The 23,338-nt window shown below is 42.2% G+C and overlaps 2 protein-coding genes across 3 annotated transcripts; one reads left to right on the top strand and one right to left on the bottom strand.

Moving 5' to 3' along the window:
* The first annotated feature begins 105 nt into the window (after positions 1 to 105).
* Positions 106 to 9,657, top strand: nop14 (NOP14 nucleolar protein homolog (yeast)). 2 transcript variants are annotated; one of them, XM_037118063.1, is made up of 19 exons: positions 106 to 291; positions 849 to 1,031; positions 2,321 to 2,455; positions 2,553 to 2,694; positions 2,861 to 3,012; positions 3,187 to 3,324; positions 3,404 to 3,526; positions 3,618 to 3,749; positions 3,839 to 4,193; positions 4,325 to 4,455; positions 5,106 to 5,191; positions 5,301 to 5,436; positions 5,715 to 5,816; positions 5,993 to 6,146; positions 6,483 to 6,642; positions 8,558 to 8,705; positions 8,787 to 8,905; positions 9,002 to 9,157; positions 9,253 to 9,657. In XM_037118063.1, the coding sequence occupies exons 2-19, from the start codon at positions 849 to 851 to the stop codon at positions 9,347 to 9,349; spliced, it is 2,649 nt and encodes an 882-aa protein (XP_036973958.1). In that variant the 5' UTR covers positions 106 to 291; the 3' UTR covers positions 9,350 to 9,657. The 2 variants fall into 2 exon arrangements, with proteins under 2 accessions (XP_036973958.1, XP_036973959.1); XM_037118064.1 differs by lacking the exon at positions 106 to 291 and adding an exon at positions 342 to 475.
* A 3,143-nt stretch (positions 9,658 to 12,800) lies between these two features.
* Positions 12,801 to 21,979, bottom strand: LOC119030566 (alpha-synuclein-like). Its single transcript, XM_037118277.1, has 6 exons — positions 21,642 to 21,979; positions 21,082 to 21,242; positions 20,875 to 20,904; positions 18,791 to 18,933; positions 14,161 to 14,232; positions 12,801 to 13,336 (listed from the first exon to the last, which is right to left on the bottom strand). The coding sequence occupies exons 2-6, from the start codon at positions 21,200 to 21,202 to the stop codon at positions 13,319 to 13,321; spliced, it is 384 nt and encodes a 127-aa protein (XP_036974172.1). The 5' UTR covers positions 21,203 to 21,242; positions 21,642 to 21,979; the 3' UTR covers positions 12,801 to 13,318.
* Positions 21,980 to 23,338: the final 1,359 nt, after the last annotated feature.

Raw genomic sequence — 23,338 nt, 5'->3', positions numbered from 1 at the left:
GCTCCAGTAATAAAGAAAGTATGGCTGACCCCTTTAGTGAGCAGCCATGTTGTTGTGAGCTTCTCTTCCAGCCGTTAGAGGCGCTGTGTGTGTGGTGGTGGGGGGAACCTCAAACCGGAAATTGTGAACTTTGACCTCCGGCTGTCCCCTCTGTACATGCTGGATATGGAAACAACGTGGAAAGAAAAATATTAAAGTATTAATCGTTAAATGTAGGGTTGGCAGAGAGTTAGTGTCACATGTTTTCTTCCGTCTGGATCTAATAACTCGACTCCCAAACACGACTAAAAGGTAAACTCTTCTTCTGTGGTATTTTTAGTTTGTTTACAAACTGTAGACGGCTCATAGAGAAGTTAGCTAGCTTCTCTTCTTACATCCATAGCTATAAACTAGCTCAATTTTTACTCTCACAATCGTCGCTTTTATAACATTTGATATATTAGCTTTGCTATTTACACTGGAGTCACGCATATATGTGAGTGTCGAATTAAAACGGTCCTAAATGCTACCTGTTAGCTTATATTAGCCACCTGAGAGGAGGAGCAGTATTCAAGATCAGTTTTCTTTTAATGCATGTCAAACCCAAACCAATCACAAGAGCAGAGGTGGTTTTCAGTGCACATTGATCTGCTAAATCCAGCCTCATTTGCAAGTCTTTCTGTAATCTCAGTGTTGGTTTATCAGTCCACTTCTTAGCTTCAGATTTTTTATATTTTTTTTGTGCATAGTACTTTATTATTTCCATATTTACCCTTACATTTTGAATGTATTTGTACTTGTACCGCTGCTATGATGACCTAATTTCCCTCCGGGGATTAATGAAGTGATCTATCTATCTATCTATCTAGATGGGGAAGGTGCCTAAGAAGAGGAGCATTGCTGACAAGGTCCGCAAAGCCAAGACCTCTACTGAGATCAAAAACAACCCCTTTGAGGTGAAAATCAACAGGAAGAAATTTGATATTCTGGGGAGGAAAAGTAAGCACGATGTGGGTCTGCCTGGCGTGTCTCGATCCAAAGCCATAAACAAGGTAAGAGAGCATCTCACCTTCACCATACCAACTGCACTGGACTTGTATGTTACCTTATGCTCTGCTCTCAGGTAGTGTTAAAAGGACCATGATTAATAATTCAAACATTAGCTGTTGTTCAGTGCTATAAAGCAATTTTACAACTCTGGGTTTGTGTTTGACCTCACTCTAGACAGTAAAGTGAAGCTGGCCCGTTACATATTGTCCCTGTTTCTATGGACGAAATCATGTTTTATGAATAAATATAGACGCTTTGTGTACAGTGATTTGTTGATATATTGGTAAATGTGAAAAAGATGCATTGCATAATAAATTAGAGTAATAGGTTTCACTTACACATATTTTATAGTGTACATTATTGATTTGTTTATAGATTTTAGCTGTTTTCAGCATCAGACTACATCTGCATATTGCCACAGTGCCAATTAACAGTTGACCTAATGAATCTTCATCTTTTGAAGATATGATTATCTACAAATTTATTTTTGAAAGATCATCATCATTATAATTTGACAAAAGACTAAAGTGGTGCAGTGCATTTCAGGCAGCTGACTGGCGGAATTTTGCTAAAATGCTCTGAATTACTTTAAATTACTTAAATTGTCCTAAACTCAAAACTGACATGCCCATTTTTTTCAAGAGAAATCCAAAACCTGCCCAGTAAGAAAATACTAACAGCCTTAGGATTTTTTAAAATATGGCCTTTGGTTCTTTGACCAGACTGACCGAACACCCAGGAAGCTACAGCTGCCACAAGAAGTGTAAAATGTCAGTGTGAGAAAAATCTGGTTGAAATAAAGAAAAGGAAGGCACGTATTTAATAAAAGACAAAAGATTTTCTGTCGGATAAAATGAAAGTAAAGATCAACAGTTTTACAGTAGCACTGTATCTGGCAGCCATTGGTCACAGCTCATCATCCATTTAACACTGTCTGTGCTGTGAAGCCTCACAGTAACAGAGGGGATTTCTGCAGGATAGTGCCTGAAGAGAACTGAGCTAAAGTTGAAGTGAGGATAAAAGTTGAATCCACAGACTAAAATATACTTCCAGTTTGTGGTTTTGTATGTTCTGTGTGTGTATGATGTGTTTTTTTTTCTGCTTATCAGATCAGATTGATTGGTGACATAGCGTTTTCTTAAGTCTTGTTTAATTAAGAGGGAATATATTGGTGACTCTAATAAAGAATCACTGTTTTTGTATTGTGTTGGAGCTTTGTGTGTGTGTGTTTGTGTGGAAGTGGACAGAAATCAAATGTGTTTCTCATTTTATTGTATCTTTTAATCTGTAGAGGAAAGAAACCCTCCTGAAGGAATACAAACAGAAGAACAAGTCCAACAAATTAATAGACAGACGTATTGGCGAGTATGACGCCAAGATGGCACCAGAAGACAAAATCCTGCAGAGGTATGCGATGGAGAGACAGGTCAGTGATGTAATCATTTGTTTTATCTGTAAGGAAATAAGAGCTTATAAAAGTATTTGAAACAATATTCTCAGCCAGACTTTGCTTTATCTCTCAGCGTGTCCACGATAAGAAGGATCTGTACAACCTGAACGAGGATGAGGAGCTGACTCATTATGGCCAGTCGCTGGCTGAGATGGAGAAATTCAATGACCTCATGAACAGCGATGATGAATCAGAAGAGAAAGGTCTTTTGTCAGGTGAGTGTTTCAGTATTGGCTTTCTGCGTACGTATGTTCCAGTAATTCATAATTACAAGAAAAAAACAAAGGAGAAACAGGAAAAAAATTATAATTAGATTTCTCAGAACGCAATAAGCCCTGAACTTTGAGCGGATATATTATAGTGTTATCTTTCTGCATCCAGCCGAGCTGACCGCCTCCCACTTTGGAGGAGGAGGGGGCCTCCTGAAGAAGAAGACGGCATCTGGGGATCAGCAGGAGGAAGAAGGAGGCCACAGAGCCAAGTCCAGACAGGAGCTTATCGAAGAGCTGATCCAGAAGTCCAAGCAGGAGAAGGTGAGCAAGTTGAGCAAATCAACACAATCCTGTTGATTGATGAGGTTCAATGCAGACCTTATTACCTTCTTAGTGTGTTTTTGTTTTACGTGCTGACTGTAGTTATGCTCTAGGGATGATGAGACTCGTGGTCAAGATGATTAACCAGCTCAGTTTTTTCCTACTATTTTTTAGCGGGAGAGACAGGTGCAGAAAGAAGAGGCGCAGGAACTGACGGAGCAGCTGGATAAAGAGTGGAAGAGCATCCAGGCTCTGATGGTGAAGAAGACGCCCAAAGCTGCAAGTGATGACAAACCGGAGGAGAAACCCAAGGTAGGGCCGTACTGATCTGTCAACACAGTCTGCTTTCATCGATCTGTGGCAGAGCCTGATGTTCCTCTGTGTGTTCCAGCTGGAAGAGTATGACATGATGGTCAGAGAGCTCGGCTTTGAGATGAAGGCTCAGCCGTCGGAGAAGATGAAAACCCCGGAGGAGCTCGCACGGGAGCTGAAGGAGAAGCTGCAGAAACTGGAGGTGTGCTCATAACGCAGGGTAGTGTTAGTCTCATTACCATTATCATGTAAAGTTTTTGTCTTCACACATTGAAATGCTCTGTTTTCTTCAGGCTGACCGTCTGAGGAGGATGATGGGAGATGAAGTCGGGGAGAGCACACTGAGTCAGGTCCACATGTCTGCCGATGATCTCAACGATGGCTTCATCCTGGATAAGGAGGACAAGAAGACCCTGTCTTATCAGGTACGAGAGAGCTCGTTTATTTCTGTAATAGTCTCACTTTAATAAGTGGAACCGAATGTGTTTAACTCAGGTTTCTTTTATCTTTCCAGGATGGAAAATGGAACATTGGAGAGGCGTCTGAGGAAGATGAGGGTGAGGACGAAGAAGAGGGAGAGAGTGGTGAGGAGGAGGAATCCGAGGCAGAGGATGGAGATGAAGAAGAAGAAGAAGAAGAAGAAGAAGAAGAAGAAGAAGAAAAGGCGGGGGAGGATGAGGAAGAAGAAGAAGAAGAAGAAGAAGAGGAGGACGGGCATTCAGATCTTGAATCGGAGCAAGAAAGTGAGGATGAGGAGAATAAACGGGAGGATGAAGCTGCCAGTGCCAAACCGACCAAGACTCTCAGCATCGAGGAGTTGAAGGCTCAGCAGGAGGCGGCTAAAGCTGAGCTCCCATACACATTCGCTGGTAAGGACAAACTCGTGACACGTCATTAAAATCAGACCTTAATCTGTATCTGAGCCTGGTTTTAAAAAAAAAGAAAACTGCTGTAACTTTGAATCAGATTCACTTTTCCCCCTTGTTCCCTGCTCTCGTAGCTCCAGAGAGCTACGGCGACCTGAAGGATTTGCTCCATGGCCACACTCCGGACAACCAGCGCCTCATCGTCGCCAGGACTCAGAAATGCAACCATCCCAGTTTGGCTGCGGGCAATAAGCTCAAACTGCAGGTACAACTAAGTTTATTTGTGTAAATAAGTGCGATACTTCTGTTGCTGTAGATGGTTGTAAGTTGTGTCCAATGCTGTATGAACTAAATGACCACGTTTACAGTCAATTTTATTTTTCACTGCTTTTCCAAATGTGACATTTTTTTGATGCCAAGATAATTGATGTAGTTAAAGTTCCCTGTGCGGACAGATGCCTTAGGCCTTATTCCACACCGAGCATTTTCTGATTAAAACACTGGGGATATACAGATAATAATCAAGCTTTGGGAGCTTTCTCTGGACATGTTTGCAGCATATTCAGTTTGTGTTGATGCTGTAGGTTGCGATGCACGGTCTCGCCAACAGTTTGGAAGGCTGGGTGCCCAAAGGAAAATCACACTGTCCTGGTCCAAAGGAGAAACACAACTACTTTTAAACATTTGCGAAAGACTTGGATATCAACAGGTTTTTAAAATATGCACAAATATTGTAACGCTGACCTTTTCAAGAGAGTGGTTGGCAAATGAAAGCGGGATGCTGTGCTTGTTGATAAGAGTTTACAGAAATATCAGTGGAAAATGTTTTTTCATCAGCCACATAAACAGTTTTGTAGGAATATTGTCTTTTTGTAGAATACGGGCAAAACCCAGAATATTTTCTCTCTGTCTCAGAAAATATTTGGTTTTCTGTTGGAGTACATCGGAGAAGTGGCCACCAGGAGTCCACCTGAACTCGCCACCATAGATAAGCTCATACCGTGAGTTAAAAAAAAGTGGCTTCAATTCTCAATTTCACCTCCTGATTCAAATATCTAACCCTCAAAACTAAACGTCCTGCTCTGATTTGTCTTTTTTCCTCTCCTGCAGAGAGGTGTACACCATGTGCCAGATGTTTCCAGAAGCAGGCTGTAAGGCCCTGCAGAACATCCTCGGAGACGCTGGTCATAGCATGGAGGAGGTGCTTGAGGTCAAAGGGCACGTTGCTTTCCCATCACTAGACATGGTATGGGATTATTTTCTGTGATAAACATAAAAATATTGAACATTCACAGGGTTGCTAAGAGGGCTCAGAGGTTTTAGGTTTGACAGGTAGGGCAACCTGTATGTAGCCTGAGAGGCAAAACCCAGGGCAAAAAGGCACAACAGGTAGGATTTTGAATTATCAGGGAGATTTTCCTCCCAGTGGAAAATATACCTTTGCTTTTGATATTAAATAATAATGTTCTTCCTATTTTCTGTTTATGACATGAAGCCACAGTATGTTTGTTTTTGTGTTTCCAGCTCATCTATCTGAAAGTGACGGCCCTGCTGTTCCCCACCTCCGACTTCAGACACCCTGTTACCACTCCAGCGCTGCTTTACATCAGCCAGGCTCTCACCAAGGTACACACAGTCGTCTGTGTGTCTGTGCTGTCGGAGCTGTATTGACTGTTCTTGCCCTCTATCGGGATTCCGCCATCTCTCATTCTGTTTGAATCCGGCACTCGTTCTCTCATGTTTTCTTCCTATTCAACATTTCATCATACCTGTGTGTCTCTCTCTGATTTGTGTGTCCTCAGTGTCCAGTGAGATCGTTACAGGACGTGACATCAGGTTTGGTGCTGTGCTGTCTGGCAGTGGAGTACGTCTCTTTTTCAAAGCGCTTTCTGCCTGAACTCGTCAACTTCCTGGCTGGAACGCTGCATCTGGCCGTGCAGGACAAGACATCGCTAGGTACGTAGACATTTCACATGTCTGTCACGCATGTTATCGGTGGCAGCATTTGGAAGGTGAAACACAGTAGATAGCCTTGCAGGGTTCCTACAAAGTTTGGCAAAGGCTTAATTTTAACTGTTAAAAGGTTAGGAATATACCTACATTTGTATATACTTTTCACGTGATCAAATATCTTTTGATACTTGAATGAAACAGTCTTGTTGTCAATTATTTTTTGTAACTTCTGCTTTGAGAGTCAAGACATTTTATGGTTTCATCATTTTAAAAAGTGCTTAAATTCTGCTTCTAATTCTACTAAGCTTTACAAACCCCAGCTTTGACTTTTCGTTGCAGATTACACTCCGGTGCCGCCCTTCAGGCCGTCAGGGAAGTGCAGCGATCTGCTGGTGTTGTCGAACTCGGAGTCCTGCAAGAACTGGAGCAAGAAAAGCCTTCCGTTGTCTTCTACCCAACACCTGGACCTTGAAAATGACCTCGAGAGAGATCACCACAGGTAGGAGGGGAGAGGAGGAGCAGGATGTACGCTCAGGATATCTGCACAGTGTTGCGAGTCTGTCTTGAAACACATTTAGCAGGTGAACTCGACCTTCACCTTCATTTTGCTGTACTGTCTTTTACTTGGTTATTTTCTGTTCCAGTATTACTTCAAAATTTAAGCCAAAACCCTCCACATCAGACTGTGTTTACCCCTCTGTATATTCAGCTGCCCTCCAGAGACTTTCAGAAACAACAGATAACAGATAAAAAAAAAAAATAGCCTTAATTGGATGTTCAGAATGGAGTCTGTAACAATAACATGTATTAACAGCAGTGAACACTTGCCTGGTGAAAATTATAGGCCCTTAGTAGGAAGAGAGGAAGTGTGAGGGAACCATTTGCCTCCTCACAGCTTCTCATGTTCGGTTTGGACCAGAACAGGACCACCAAAAAAGAAAATGAAACAGCAGCACGGGATGAGATGAAGTGAGGCTGGTTAATGACCTTTTATTTATAGAAAAAAAACGATGAGCTCATTTGTTCCTCAGCCAAAAACAAAAAAAACGCAGACAAACTGGAAACACACAAACACGCACTCATAGAGATCTTGACCAGCTGCTTCACAGCATTTTCATTAAATGAACAAAGCTGAATATGTGAATTAATAATGAATTAATAATCAATATGAAAGGTAAGACATCGAACCGTGTTTACCTGTGCGGACTGTGTGGCTTGGAGCTGATACATCCACTCTTGTGATTCTGATGAGTCGCCAGCTTGGTTTCACACAGCAGCTGGTGTGTGGGCACGCAGCAAAGCTTGCAAACAGGCTGCGACGGACCATGATTGTGCACAGTTTGTGAGAGTATACATTTCTATTTGCGCTCAACTAAAATTGATACTCGCAACACACCATAAAAGACTCTGACTCAGACTCTGTGATTTTGGAGAGAATTTGATTGAATTTTCTTGGCGATATATTTGTTAAAGAAAATGAAGTTAACTTCACTTGATCGCTTACGTGTCTAATATTGAGCCAAAGAGACCAAAATGAATTTATGCAATTTATTCATTTAAAGCAGCAGCTGTTATACAGTATTTTAATTCATCGTGACTTCGACTGGCGCTCCCTGTAACCCCGATCAGTAAATCATCTGTATAATACGTTGCCTGGAGGTCGGATCCAGCTCCGTCTCCTCCACCGCTAAGAACAACAGCGCTGACTTCTTCTCATCACACCCCGGTGCCTGGTCATATTCTAATTTCTGCATCCCTCCAGGCCTCACAGTGACACATGGACACCAGCAGCTGTGTGTGAAGAGTGCAGTTGCTCTGGTAATTACTGTCAGGATGATGCGGCTTATTGGTCGAGGATAGAGCGAGTGTACGCAACGCAGGTCTAAATGTGTAAATGTGGAGAGAGAACGTGCATTTGCATACATAAAGATGACCTCCATTTTTCCTGCAAAGTGATCGAGTCCCACGAGGTCTGAACAAGGACAAGAACAACAAAATGACGCAAAATCACATGATGTCAACAAAATGGTATCAGACAACAAATGAGCCTACTCTGCAGTACACACCGAACAGACCTCATGGTGTTATTGTGACGAACAGCAGAACAAGACGCACTCCAAATGAGAGATGAGGACAGGAGGGAAGACTTCAGCCACTGTCCGCGTCTTTATAGTGTCAAGTCAACCTGAGACTTGAAGGTGCTCGCAGGTTCTGAGACGATTTAAACACCAGTGAGGAGCTCCATTCCTCACTCTCTTCACCAGTCTGTTGCTTCTTTCTGCGTGCCGTCGACACAACATCTCCTTGCTCTGCATGCTGATCAGGATGTTGATTACCATGGTAACGGTTCAAAGCATTTTGGGTTAGCCCTAAATTGTAGATTTTCATCCGCATGTGTATGTGTTTCTCTGCAGGTTGTCGTGTCTGTCTACCTGCCTGGACCTGGTGAATAGATGCTGCGCGCTCTACAAAGACCTTGTGTCCTTCGCCTGCATCTTCCAGCCAATCAGAACGCTGCTTTCCAAACATCTCCCAGCTCAAACATTACCAGAGCCATTACAGGTTGGCGCCAATGAGGATCAGAATACAGCGAGGTCTTACTCGTATTTTGGTTTCTCCTTCATGGTGTTTGTTTTGTCGCAGGAGCTCCACGGTGAGATCCTGGAGGCCGTCAGCAGCGCTCCTGTGGCTCACAGCCGGCTGGTGCTGGACAAGAAGAAACCCATTCCTCTGAAGCTGCTCACGCCCAAGATCGTTGAAGTGTAAGCAAGCGATTGAAAACATGACATGAAGTGTGCCAGTGTGCAGGTACGGCATCTGTTAAAAATTCACTAATCTCCTTGTGTGGTATTGGTCAGGTTGGACTATGGAAAGAAGCGTGGCAGCACCAGAGAGGAGAGAGAGAAGGAGCGACTGCAGCACAAGTACAAGAAGGAGTTCAAGGGCGCTCTGAGGGAGATCAGGAAGGACTCACGCTTCCTGGCCAGAGAGAAGCTCAACGAGGTCATGAACAGGTGGGGGATGATAACATACAGTATCAAACCAAAACAAGAAGAGAAGAAAGGTTTCTGGGAAAAGCCTCTAATGTTGTACTCGTCGTGTGTTTCAGAGATGCCGAGAGAAAGAGGAAAGTGCGGGAGCTCTTTGGCAGTTTGGCCACTCAGGAGGGAGAGTGGAAAGCCCTGAAGAAGAGGAAGAGGAAGTGAGATACACAATCTCTGTCTTCGTCAAATGGACACATCAGATAACAACCGGCGCGAGGTTGAAATCTGTGTAACTGTGAACGCTGTGGACTTTTTTTTTTTAATCACAAGGATGAATTCAAATTTCTTGATTCAACTCACGTTTTTTAGAGAACAAACATGCAAGTTGTCAAATATCCTGGCGTAGGCGTCTGATGTGACGTTCAGATCTGTTGTTGGAGGTGTCAGTCAACACATCGGTGAATTCTCTTTTTTTTCCACCATGAACCATCACTATAACCTACTTCAATATAAAAAAGACAAAAAAAATATCCGTCTGTTCTCTTATTTTCCATCATGAATACATGTTTTTTCAAGTCAGGAACATGAAGTCAGAGTTCTTCTTACTGTGACTTGTGTAAACAATGACAGTCTGTACATCCATAAGGTTTAATTAAACAGTCATTTTACATGTATGTATGACCATCGTCTCTATTACATAAAACATATGTACTGTTGAGTGGGAGTGAAGCCAGTAAATGAGAGTGAAACCACAGACGCACATCTTGTTGAAAGATGGCAGAGAAGATAGTGAGGGACGGTTTCAACATTTTGTGGGAGAGGAAGTTCAAACCTGCCTGAAAACAAAGACTGATGGTTGTAGATTCACATATTTTCAAGGGAGTGCAGCCGAGTGGGTGTAGTGAGGCAGGCGACAGTGAACTGAGACGAGGCTTTAGAGTTGGAGCGGTGTAGTGTGTCGTGATCGCACCGGCAGAGATGAATCGGTATCATATTTTAACGGACAAAAGATTTCGGGTCAGAGGCTCCACCACACGACAGAGTAACATTCAAAGCTTCCAGGGTGTTACGGCCATGTTCGACTAGTCTGTCAGGAAGAGCTGGTTAATGGTTGGTTGATCTGTGGTTCACTGCCACTGCTGAAACATAAACATGCCAATACATTCTGTTGATAACTTATTGTATGACACTGATCCCAAAGGCTACACTCAGCACTGAAACAGTGTTTGGATTTAAAGGTCTCTGCAGCCTGAAGTGATGTAAAGACAGCTGCTTGAACACGAGATGACGTGACGGCTAACTCGCTGTCATCGACTCAGCATTTTTCTTTTTAAAACCATCTTATCTGTTTTTCTCCCAAACTGAATAAAACAAGCTGTTCTCAGAGGACAAGAAGTTCCCCCAGAACACTGTATGGAGCTGGAAAGGTGGCAGGGTCCGCCAGATGTAAACATATAACAGACATATAAAACAGTACGAAACTGTGCTGTTCTTTAAGGTCAGTTCGTTTATTCAGTGTATTCAGTCATGAAAACAAGGAGCATTTATTCATTTCATCATTCATCTAATTTAATATGATAATTATCTTCTATTTATCGCCTCTATGCTCTACAATAGGGAGAAATCTATGAATCAGGATACAAGCAAAAATACAAAACATGAACATCTTGTTGTATCAGTACCTGTCTCTGCACGGAGCGGTGATGAAGAGCAACAACAACAACGAGGAGTCATCGCCTCCCTCGAGTCTGCAGAGATCGTTAAGGAAGCAGCCGCTGACAGGTGTACGGACGATAACAAGCAAGGAAGTCCAAGGCTTCTCTGCTGGATTCATTACTGAGAAAAGGGAATGGGAAAGTGGCGGATGACTCACTCCGTTGTAGAGTAGTAATCTTCATGTAAACTGTGATTCAAGCTTCACCAAGGCCATGTTTACACCCTGAACAGACTTTTCAAATAGGCTTCTTTTTTTTTAAACCCTTGAAAACCATTTTATTTCTTAATGCCCTTTCTTTTTTGTGCAAACATCTCGAGTAGCGTCGTACGATAAGTAAAAAATGTGGATGGATTTGTAAAACTGTTGGTGCGTTCGCTGGTCTTGGTATTAATGAAGTGTCTCTCAGAGTTAAGATGCTGGGTGATCCTGGCTACAAGGACGTCTTGTGTAAGTGTGTGTCTGTCTTCTCTCTCTTCCTCAGCACACATAACAGAGTCTGCAGCTGGACAGATGTTTACAGCGTGTTGTCAAGGCCGACATGCTTCATTGCGCTAACACGCTGCGGTTACAGGTGGGATTATTGTTCCCTTTGAATCACATGCCTCAAGACATATTTTCTGATGAAAAATAAAATCTCATCATCACTAAATCCTTTCGAACAGCAACATGTTAGTGGTGCATGGACACATTTTGTCCTCTGCTGTCCCAAAAATTGGGATTGTTTTGCACATGGGGAGGTAAAACCTGGTGTTGAAATGGCTAAATCCCAGCTAAAGGAAAGATAGCAGCTGCTTGCTTGTTAACGTTCAAAGCATTGGTGAACAGCATAGACCAGCACCAAAACACAACCAGCATGTAACCAACATGTATATATTTTGCAAATATGTCACTGTCGATGTTGTTTCATGTAATGTTAGCGATGGGGTTTTTGATAAACTGTACACGGAGATAGCGGAAGAGGTTGAGGTTGAGAAGTTGAGGGACCAGGCTTCCTTATGTCAGGCTTTGTACCAACAGTCCACATGTGGTAAGTCAGACTGCAGCAGGGCTAATGTTAGGCTAACGTTAGCATCTCTGTCAGATTCTCTGATGGTTTTGAGGTGGAGGGTTTGACAGAGACACAAAACAATCCACTGTAATAAATTGTAAGGTGTAAAATGATAGTTTTGTTTATCTCAGAGTAAGAGAAATTTTTTTTTTCAACTTCTAACCAGGTTTGTGGGCTAATAGTACAACATTGTTGGTTTCATCAGTGATCTTCTTGGTTGCCAGTTTGTGAAAAAAGTAAAAATAGCAGATTTTTACACTATGTGGCCAGTATTGCCCCACATTAGCTAGTTAGCTTTGGCAACATTACCATTAGCTAGCGTGAGCACCCCCTAATTAGCTAGAGTCACAACATTAAGGTTTGATAACTAGCGTTAGCAACATGTTTAGTGCTTGTATATTTTCCAGCTCCTGGTGTTAGATAGTCACATACAAGAGTGTGTATTTGCCTATTCCTGTGTAGTAGATGCATTTTTCTTCTATTCTTACATGGCCCCAAAAAAAAAAAAAGTTCAGGAAAAATTCCTCTATGAAATCTTGGCTGCTTTTCTCTGATAAATAACCAAACGTTTCTACTATTTATAATTCTGCACAGGCACTAATGTCACATGGATGCTAACACAGATAAATGAACAAAAACACTTGCACACTTTTTGCATATTTTATTCAACACTTAACTCCAAATAAATTCCTATCACAGCGTTCGAGCTGAGTGGATTTTACATGCTCTTGGTTTTTCAAAAGTCCATTCAGTATGATATATATATATATATATATATATATATATATATATATATATCCGTTATAAATTAAAAAATACAATATGAATGCACAAATAGCTCAGCACTTCATAGTCCACCGCGAAAAAACAGTGACAGTATACACACAAAAATAGAGAATATCATTATGCTTCCATTTCAAACAGGTCACTGTCAGTTGTCCATTTATATAGAGACACTTAGGTGCTTGAAGTGGTAAATGGTGGTATATTTCCAGGTTTGAGTCATTGACATAGCCACACTGTTAGACAGAAAATGTACACATAAACACACACACACACACACACACACACACACACACACACACACACACACACACACACACACAGTGACTAGGTGGCATCCTCAGTGGTAGGGAATCACTGTAAATGACAGCTGGTCACAGACGACACACACCTGAGGCCCCTTTAAGGACTGAGACACACATAATAAACAACATCTCTGTTTCTCCACAACATATACACATATGCCGCTGCGCATACATACGTAACAACACAAACACAAACACACACACACACATACACACACACACAGACATCGGGCACAGACTCCGTAGAAGGACCATAAACGAGGCACAACGGGACTTGGCAGAGCGACATGGAATGTTTTCGGTCGTTGATCTTTGATTGCGAGGCTCTCGATCGGTTTTTAGTCGTCGGTGTCCTCCTGAGAGAGAAGAGGGACAAGCAGAGGAGAGGTGGTGAGTTTACAGCCTGTGTCTCAATGAAACACTCCGGCCAAGATCAGTCATCTTAACCCAATGCGTGATCTTTCCCGAACCAGCACCAAGTGTTTCTGAGCCGAAACCTCACCAGATCTTAACCAACATGTTAGCAGTTTGTTTCTGCAAACCACAGATTTGTGCCATATCACGTCCGCATTACATGTTTATCACCTAACTTTCACACCAGAGTGCTGCCGAAGGGGTGACCGCAGTTCAAGTCTGTGTTTCAACATTTGTAAGTTAGAAACTACTGGAAATTTTTGACGAGGGCTGATGGCGAACTCGGGACAATTTCCAGCTGTTTGTGACGACCAAAACTGGTATTTTAAGCCACATGTTCAAGCCATGATGTTTTTCAAACCTTAATCAAGTGGTTTTCATGTCTGAATGTAAACAGAACATAATCCCAGTGTTGTGACAAGAAAGAAATAAAAACTAAACCTGAACAAATGTAAAGTTGCAATATTTTGAAACCTAAAGCTTTAATTCATCTGTGGTTTTGCAGAAACGTTGCACTCAGTCAGCTTTTTAGAGATTATCCGACAGGTTTGGGAGACAATCCACGTGAAAATGCATGCAATGTTTTTTAGCTTTAAAGCTGAAAGCCTCCACCCAATACTGCATTAAAGACACATAAACCTATAAACTGAAAATATTTGCATACTGCACCTTTAAATTCCAGATGACATGACAAAAATTTAGAATTTTTAAATTCAGCTTTTTGTCTCATTGACTGTAGATGTGTTGTATCTGAGTGGAGTCTCACCTCTGTAGCGTCAGCAGGGTCGGTGTCGATCGGTGACTCTGGCATGTTCTGTACTGGTGAGGCGTCATCACCCTGGAAAATGGGAAGAAGAGAAACATATATTTTGTTGGTATAGATCCACCTGTGATTTTCCTGCTTTGACGAGTCAGAACATCTGTCCCTCCGTTATCTTCCGACGGCGAGCGTTCGTCCTCTGACCGCGTGTTTTCTATACTTTAGCTTTAAACCGCGTAAACAGCTTTCTCGTCTCGGAAAACGGTTTCACTTTTTGTAGATGTGACGTGTGGCTCTTTCGACAGGCACTGACAGGTGACACTGTACCGAAACACCCGTCTGTCAGCCCGAAAGGCTCTTACAAACGATGTGTTTTGTCTTTCCAAACGAGGCGTGAAGCACTAATGAAGAAGGGAGGGCTGACGTCTCCTCTGTCCAGCTGAATTGTGCCTTGATTGCGCCGTGCCATTGAAGTGACCTTCCCTTAATAGGAGGCGGTCACAGCGCACAGACGTGTGTATGTGTGTGTGTGTGTGTGCGCCTGACATAACCTTAAACCAGTTACCGCACCTTCTCCTCCTGCTGTTGCGTTTAACACCACCCATCAAGCCTCCATCTGTTCGCCCAGCAGAGCCAGAGAGGCGTACTGTACACACACATGCACAAAAACACACACTTCGACTTTGGTTTGCCGACAAACACCTGACCGGACAGACTAAACTTTGGCTAATAAGTTGAAGCTTTGCTCACTTTTTTGAGGACAAATCAAACCTGAGAATGTCTCTGCGAACGATCATCTTCTGAAGCGAAGTCAAAGCCATACCTCACCGACAGTCGGCGCTGAGATCCCTCCCCAGTGACGTGAAATACCGCAGCTTCTTTTATTGCAAATATCTGAGCAATAAGACGTGTTTGTTGAGGCCATTTTTCTATTTCCTTCCTCCTCTACCTACCACGTTGCCTCTGTCCTCTGTCTCGTTGTCATTTTCCCTGCCTTTTGTGCATCTCCTGATATGAGTCACCATAGAGCTGATGAATTGGTTCAACAGCCAGATGAGGAGATTAATCAGACTCAGCATCCCACCAGCATCCTGGCGAGTGTCTGCGTGTGTGTGTCAGACACAGGAGACGATCTTTGATGGGCTCTCTCTCAACCTGGCATCAATTTTTAAAAAAAGCCAAATCAATATTAATGATGTTTAATGGCCGCGCCGTCCGGGAATGACGGTTTTAAATGAGAACAATCTGCTGCTGTCAGTTATTTTATTTATCGTGTTCATGTGTGCATTCCCTCCGTCAGTCCGTCCACCCTGCGTCTGTCCGTCCATCTGTTTTGTCTGCTCTGCCTGCCAGTTTGGCTCGTCGGGGCTCCTCATAAAGACGCTGATCACATTCCAGGTGGAGCTCCATCAGTGTTTTTATCCCCTCGGAGGCCGAATACGGCGATTAGCTCTCTAGCTGCCTTGATAACACGACCGCTAACGAAGATGAAAGGAGTCGATTGGATGTTTGCGGGGAGGCGTCTATCCAATAGCGAGATCAAACGCACTGAGTGAGATGAAAGCTGAGCAGTTCTGAATTTTCCTTCTGCTCAGGTATCAGTCTGAAAGAAAATAACTTACATCTTATTTTTTTTTTCCATCTTCTCTTGTTTTACAGGGTACTTTTCAGCGATTGCAGCCAATTAAAGTAGAGCTACAGGTGTGTGTGTGTGTGTGTGTGTGTGTGTGTGTGTGTGTGTGTGTGTGTGCTCTTGTCTCCCAGTGTCTCTGCCCTTGTTATGGATTCCCCCGTGTCTGAGCGCTAATTAAGGGGACGGGAGATGGAGCATCACAACAAACAATCAAGAAAGTGTTGCCCAGGGAAATATTTGATTGGCTTATCATTTCCTGGTACTCGCAGTGATGCTCTGAGTGAGGAGGGTAATTACAGGCGAATTCAGACTTCCCTTCAGATTTGTATTCAATTCTTGCACTTTATTAATCCAGATATAACTCACGGGGAAGCATAACTGCTTTGTTGGCAATGGAAGAAGAACAGTAATAGGATTGTTTTTTCGAGTATGAACATGAAGGCCATCTGTTCTTGTTGAATTTGTCTTGTTTGAGGAATGAGTTTCTGTGCTGATAGTAGATGGTGTTAGGAAAAACTGTAGAGATTAATGTTGGGGATTAAACCTGCCACGTGGAGCTTTCATGTAAACAAACAAGATCAAAATTATTGTTTTTTTCCTCATAAGATATTTTAGAGGATATTTTAGACTGAACCTGTGATCAATGTCATTCTTTTTGGTGAATTAAAGCAAAATTATGGAACTTGTTTTTAACCCTAAAATAACAGCTTCAAAGTAAATTGTAAATTTCGATGATACAGTGTAATACTTGTAATAGGGCGAATGGTGTCTCTGTCTCGGCTATGACTTAATGAGTTTTAATTATAGTTCTGACAAATTGGGATTTGTATTCACAAAAGTGGCGTTGCACTCAGAAAACTGTGGGGGGGGAGGGGGGCGCCAAATCACACAGAATGCCAGTTTCTACATAATGTTGCTTTAAGATGGTGTTTTGTTAATAGCTTGGCAACAAGTTTTTATCGTCGGTGAGTTATTGTGAAATGAATGTCAGGAGTGTGTACGCTAATAAAACAGGGACCCACTTTGCTCATTAGCACTACTAGTGGTGAAACAAATGCCACAGGGTAGCTTTAAAATTCATTCTGATTATATCAGATAACACTGTACAGTTGAAAACAGTCACGTAGGATGTTAAATATAAATGTAATTAGATTTTTTGTATTTATTTGAATTATTGATATTCTGTTTTTTCATTTAAATCCTTTATTTATTGTTTATTTGCATCTGTTGGTCAAAAAATTACATGAACAAAATTCATGAATTAAAGTCACAAACCACATATAGCCATGAATTAGATGCTATTTACAATACTAAGTCTAAAAATACATCTTAATCTGTAACCATTACGTTTTTTGAATGTAGAATGTTATTCTCTCTTCATTGTTAAAACCCTAAAAATACACATAAGACATTACCTCAGAGTCCAAATACGGCCCTGACTGTTTTTGTAATTTAACGTGGACAGCTGTTAATTTCATTGCTTGAGAAAAGGACAACATGGTGAAACATAAAGAGAGAAAAAAAACATATAACAGAAAAAAAAAAGGAAAACAACCTCCTCCGCCTTGTTTGCAGGACCGACGGCCAGACTGACTGATGGATGATGCGGGAAAAGCCGACAATATGTAATGGCTTTTCATTTCAGAGAGAAAAGACACACGGCAGACATGAGAAGTGATGACAAATGACTCAAGGTCAGGAGGCCATTTTGACACAGTGAAGAGTTATAGCTGGCAGCCAGTCATGAAATGGAGGGATGTGCAGCGCTGCCATCGCTCCTACAGGTGTGTTTAAAAGGAGATCTGTTTATGTCTGCGCCGAAGCGTTCAGCAGAGCAGCCTCAGACAAATTAAAGCACGAAAGGCAAATGAAAATTTGAATTTTTCGAAATATAAGATCCTGGTTTTCAAGTTATTGTGCATATTTTTATTTATTTAGAAACTGTCTAAACTCGCAGCCTCATGTTTTCCATTGGATGGTTAACTGTAGGCAAATTGGATGACAGGCCTTGCTGGGATGTCAACTAGCTTACTGAATAGATCATGTTATAGAGGCTCTGTGTAACTTCTGTGTTGTGCTCGAAGCAACTGGTTTATGATAGTGGACTTCATTTCTTAACATAAGCTACTGTTGCTCTCTGTTAGCAGAGCTGAGAGAGGCACTTGCTTGCTAATGTTAGCACCGATTAGCACCTGATGTAAATATTCATTCATGTAAAATCAGCAGCTGCTAAGTCTTTGTCTGTGTGTTGATATTTAACAAACGAGTGGGGTTTAGCCAGCTGTCTCGATAACACAACCTCAGCCAGTGTTACCAATGTTTTCTCAATTAAGCTAGCTAGCACTAGCTCCAGTAGTCGCTAAACGTCGCCATTGCAGATTGTTTTGAGGTACATATGGTGAATTCGTTAGCCAAATAATCAAAAGGTGGCTAAGAAGACTATACATATATTTTAAGTATAGACAAAGATCTACAAAGTGACAGAGAGGAAGCTATTAACGTGTAATTTTCGCAAAGTTCCCAAAAAAGTTATAGCCTAGCGACAGGCAGCAGAATAGAATGCACCATTTAAATGACAGATTTCTCTTTAATAACCCAACAAAACATATGAGGTTGAGGCATTTTCAGACATTTTAATGTGGAAATATCACCCATTATATCTTTAAGTATCCTGTGAAGTACTCACATCTCACAAGGAATGGCTAACAAGTTTAGCCTGCTAGCTGGTTAGCTGACTGAAGTGATAATATGAATCTTTTTTTTTTTTCAATGCTTGCCCACAAAGATATTGTACCAAATTAATCGAGCATGATCAAATTAGACGACTGACATTTACAGTCAGATGAAAATATTCACCCCGACTAGAGAAGGCTACTGTGGAGGGTGCTAAAAGAAAACTTAACCTGGATTTAGAGCTTGACTTAAACACCTTAAAAGACAAACACCTGTGATGGACCAAAAAGGTTTGGGTTTCAGTTCAACTTTACATAAGAAGTATCTTACCTGTTTGGTTTGATCCTTTTTGACCAATCCGGTGGCAGCGACAATATTGCCCGCCCCCTCCACAGTTTTATGGGCCACAGCAGTGACTCCGGTGACCATAGCCCCGCCCACTTGAGACACCCCAGACACAGTTTTTCCTGCAACTGCAGAGACAAAAGAAGAAGACAGAAAGCTGACATTTGAGGCGGGTGTAGGTCTTTACAGAGCCACATAACCTGTTGGGATTAGCCTGTGGTAAAATGCATTAACATGACACAGATCTCACTATACTGGATTTCAAAGCTTCACCAGCGATTGGGTGGGAAGTGTAATTTGAGTGACTCTGCCCTTTAGTTACTTTTCCTTGCAGCTCCTGCCTCCATTGTTGGGTAAAGGAGTTTCCTCTCCCATTTTTACCCTCCCTTATAACTTGAATGGCAACATCACCTGTAGTGTAACTTGTTTTACTGGAAAACCTTGGAACCAGCCTGCAGGTATTTTCTGTTGAATCCATCCCATAGCCTCCACTGAGTTTCATCCTGCCTTCTATTGTCTGAGCAATTCATTGTTGTGTAATTTGTGATTTAGCATATTGTTGCATCTGAATTTAGTTTTCTTTTATGTACACTTGTTTCACTGTTCTGGTGAGCCATGCTCTGAGAGAGTTTTAAATTCCATGTCAATCAATACAGACTTTGGTATGTAGGTGTATTATCCTATTTTTTTTTTACATTAATAGAACAAACTAGACATTATGAATCATTAAAATAATCAATATATTAATGAACAAACACAATAATTGTTTGTTTAAGTCTGCCTGGGGATCGCGGCCCCACATTATATCCGAGGAAATGTGAGACTGTTAGCAGGATAGTTGATAAAATAAAATAAAATAATGATTAATTAATCAATTACTAATATGGAAATTTTAAGAGCCAACAAGCCAAAAACATTGGCAACCAATGCTCTACACCTTAAAGGAGTGATGGAGTTCATGAGTGTTTCATGTAGGTATTAACTGAAACTAATATAGATGAGATTTAAGAATTATTATATGTTTGTTGCAAACCATACTGAGTGACATTGTTAGTTCAGTTTCAGTTGTGATTATGGAAAAAATAAATATTTCTGAGTTTGTATTATTGCCTCATTAATATTATAAACATAAATAAAATTCTGAGTTAAAATGTATTCTCAGTTTCTTCTGTAACTTCAGTTTCAAATGCACCTATGTTATTTGAGTACTTGACTTCCTCCTTTGCAGCCGTAATAATGGCTACAGTCACTAGAGGTCACTGCCTAGCAATACACTCAAAATGGGTTGTGAGAAACTGCTTTCTTAGTTGACCTTTCTGGTTGTTTTTCTGATTAGGATGGGCTGACTGAATCTTGGCTGCAGCATAAGTCAAGAATAAAACAAAATTAGTGTGCAACCGTCATTAATCTGTTCCACTATCGCTGTAAACAATATGGCTTTTCATGCTCATCACATTGTTTGATGATCTTCTGAAATTTGATGGTGTCAGAGTTGCATCTCAAACTATCTGTGTCACTAAGACGGTGACTGCAGCCATCTTTGAAACTCTCTCACATTACTATTGACTGCTGCTTTGGAGCCAAGGCTGATGATATCCCCATGTTTCTTTCACATTAGTCTCCTCGAGTGTGTACCGGCCTGAAGTCGCTTTGTCGTTGGACATCAACTCAGAGAGAAAAAGAGATCCTCCCCTGCTCGCTCATCTAGTTTCTTTAATGAGGCGTTCTGTCATCATATGTCTCTCTTACAATTCCGGCTTCCAACACGCCGATTTCCCTGTACAACAATAAAGCCAAGTCCCTGCAGGCCTGTGGCTTATTATGTATGAGAAATAGCACGGCCTGGCCCATGGGGATTTAGACAGGTTGTGTTGAGTAAGGCAGTGAAATATGACACTTGCTCTCTCTTCTAAACCACTTGAGGATCCAGTGATCCTATTTTTTTTTTTTATACATACTCACATGTCAGATTGTATAAAAAAATGAGGCTATGGTGTTATTAGGAGGTCTGTAAGTATACACACTACTGATTTTTTGGAGCTGAAAAGGTGCCTTGAAGCTTCAATTACCTGTTGTGACTCCATCCTTTGTTTTGGTACCTGAAAGGAAAAAAAAAACAGGTGATGCTCAATTAGTGACACACACTGAGCTCTGTTTCATTCAGGCTCAGGAGCCCGTCGGTGCGTAAAATAACAACAATAAGAAGAATTATTACATTAATCACATTTTTTTTTCTACCAACATTGTGACCGGTGAAATTAATTCCCAGCACCCACCGACAAACATAACCCCGTCTTTCGTCATCTCAGCCGCTCCAGTCACTCCCTGCTTGGTTTTCTCCGCCGCGGCCACGACCCCCTCCTTGGCTTTAGAGAAACCCTTCATTATCGATTCCATGGCTGGCTTGATTGGCTCCCAAATTACGCGCACAACACAGCTGTGCGGATGTCAAAAACAGGCGCAATGAGAAAAGGCACGATATTGAAACACACGTACACACACACACACACACACAACCCCGATGCCACCGCCCTGCTTCTCTCCCAGATATCAGCGTCTGGAATACGTGCTGGGGGAAAAAAAAAATCCCACCTGTAGGAATCGGTTACAGCCTGACCGAGAAAGCATGAATGGGTTTACTATGAATCCGAATTAATCCGACAAAAAAAGAAAGAGAGGAAACAGACCTGTGATGTGGATATGTGATCGGGGAAATATAACAATGAAGCAGGTGATAGTGTAAAAAAAAAATAAAATAAAATAAAAAATGTGTGTGTGTGTATATATAAGATTGATTATGTTTTAAAGAGGAGCGGAGAGAGAAAGATTTACGCACCTGTTCAACTTCCTTCGAGCCGAGAATGTGGCGAGTCTTCCGGGATGACAGCGGAGTACAACCGGTTCTATCTGTTCTCGCAAACTACAACTTCTCCAAAAAAGACGACCTCAACAGGACAGACAGAGGGAGAGAGACAAAGAGAAAGAGAGAGAGAGAGAGAGAGAGAGAGAGAGAGAGAGAGAGAGAGACAGACAAACGCTCCACAGGTTGGACACGCGCCTCCTCGGTGATGGATAAGAAGAAGAAGAAGAAGAAGAAGCAGGAGGAGGAGGAGGAGAAGAAGAGGAGAGACCGGAGCGCGTGATGCTGATGCGAGAGAGGAGATGCTCCGCTGGCTGTCTGTCTGTCTCCAACACACACACACACGCGCGCGCGCATGCACGCGCACACGCGCACAGATTACGTAGCTCCTTCTCTGTACGTGGGCTGTCCACAGCGTGTAGGTGCAGCACGCTCTTTAAAACCCGTCGGCTTGAATGCATCTGCGCCCGAACTGCCAATTAGTGTAATTATTCAAGGAAACACCACGGGACTGGTCATTGTGCCCACATGTGACTCAGATGTTTGACTACAGCTCAGCAGGTCTGTGAGGTTCGTAGTAAATCCAAAGGCCACGTTGGAACTTTTACATCAGGGTCTGATAAACTCAACTTTTTAATTACATCTTTTCTACTAAGGCACGTTTTCTGAGGACAGTTGTAAAAAAATAGAAATAAAAATAAATCTTTTATTCATTGCAGATGAATCACCCAGGCGTGCTTTAAAGATCAGTTATAAAACAATGTTGGATTGCCAGGTTGGGTTCATTTATGCAAAAAATAGATATCTCAAGTGATGTAAACATGACTGCCCGCATGCTTCCATGCGTCCTTTAGGTTGGCGTGAATGGAAAGCAGGACATCCACCAGAGGGCAGCTCGGAGCCAGGAGGCAAGGTTTACAAGCTTTAACGCTCAAAAGACACATCAGTTTTTCCTCACACCATCCGTCTCCTGTCTCTTTAAGGCCTTAGAAAGGAATTATTGAGCAGGATGAGCAGCTGGCGGTAGAGGAGGGCTGACGAGGGGACTGGTGGCTCCGCTGGGGAGGTGAAGTGACTCATGCTGGAGCGGGCTGAAGCGTAACACCGAAGATCCCCAGGTGACGCGGGCTGGAGGCTGGGTTGCGACAAAGGCCAGAGAGTGTCTGAGAGGACTTGAGCAATTACCTGGAGGAGAGGAAGAAAAGCAGAATTGGATCACTGCAGCGAAAAAACAATAGAAGCGAGTTTGCACGAGGAGACCATGTACCGCGTCTGGTTGACGAAATAATCTGGCAATGAGCGGCAAGGAGACCAGCTGTGTGACAACTCCACAGCACCTCTGAAACACACGCAAGAACAAAAACACCACCGACAGGCCACTAATACAGCCCAAATGTAACACAATACCCGGTGTGCTCTGATTGGTCGGCTCACACGCGCCTGAGCCAGCACGGCTCAACATGTCTCATGTCGCCTTCGTCCTGTTCTCAGCTTCCAGTTAGCTTCAATTCTGCCATAAATATAGGCCTAAATAATACAAATGTGTGACATGGCGACGCAGTGTGACTTCATCAAGTCATGTCAATAAAGGCAGGACTACTGACGAGGCGTTCAGGGTCGCTGTTTTACATGCACAAGAACCTTTAAAACACACAGAAGAAAAGGAAACAGCT

This window comes from Acanthopagrus latus, chromosome 12 (genome assembly GCF_904848185.1).
Source record: "Acanthopagrus latus isolate v.2019 chromosome 12, fAcaLat1.1, whole genome shotgun sequence".
Classification (NCBI taxonomy): Eukaryota; Metazoa; Chordata; class Actinopteri; order Spariformes; family Sparidae; genus Acanthopagrus; species Acanthopagrus latus.
Note: the sequence above shows the minus strand (reverse complement) of the source record. Positions and strands in the feature narration are given on the sequence as shown.

What these genes read in the sequence shown, in the direction of transcription:
- nop14 (XM_037118063.1), top strand. Translation starts at nt 849, where the DNA reads ATGGGGAAGGTGCCTAAGAAGAGGAGCATTGCTGACAAGGTCCGCAAA. An exon ending in CTCGAGAGAGATCACCACAG is followed by an intron (nt 6,643 to 8,557) that starts GTAGGAGGGGAG and finishes GTTTCTCTGCAG; the next exon opens with GTTGTCGTGTCTGTCTACCT. An exon ending in CTCAACGAGGTCATGAACAG is followed by an intron (nt 9,158 to 9,252) that starts GTGGGGGATGAT and finishes CGTGTGTTTCAG; the next exon opens with AGATGCCGAGAGAAAGAGGA.
- LOC119030566 (XM_037118277.1), bottom strand. Translation starts at nt 21,202, where the DNA reads ATGGAATCGATAATGAAGGGTTTCTCTAAAGCCAAGGAGGGGGTCGTG. An exon ending in AGACGGGGTTATGTTTGTCG is followed by an intron (nt 20,905 to 21,081) that starts GTGGGTGCTGGG and finishes TTTTCCTTTCAG; the next exon opens with GTACCAAAACAAAGGATGGA. An exon ending in AAAGGATGGAGTCACAACAG is followed by an intron (nt 18,934 to 20,874) that starts GTAATTGAAGCT and finishes TTGTCTCTGCAG; the next exon opens with TTGCAGGAAAAACTGTGTCT.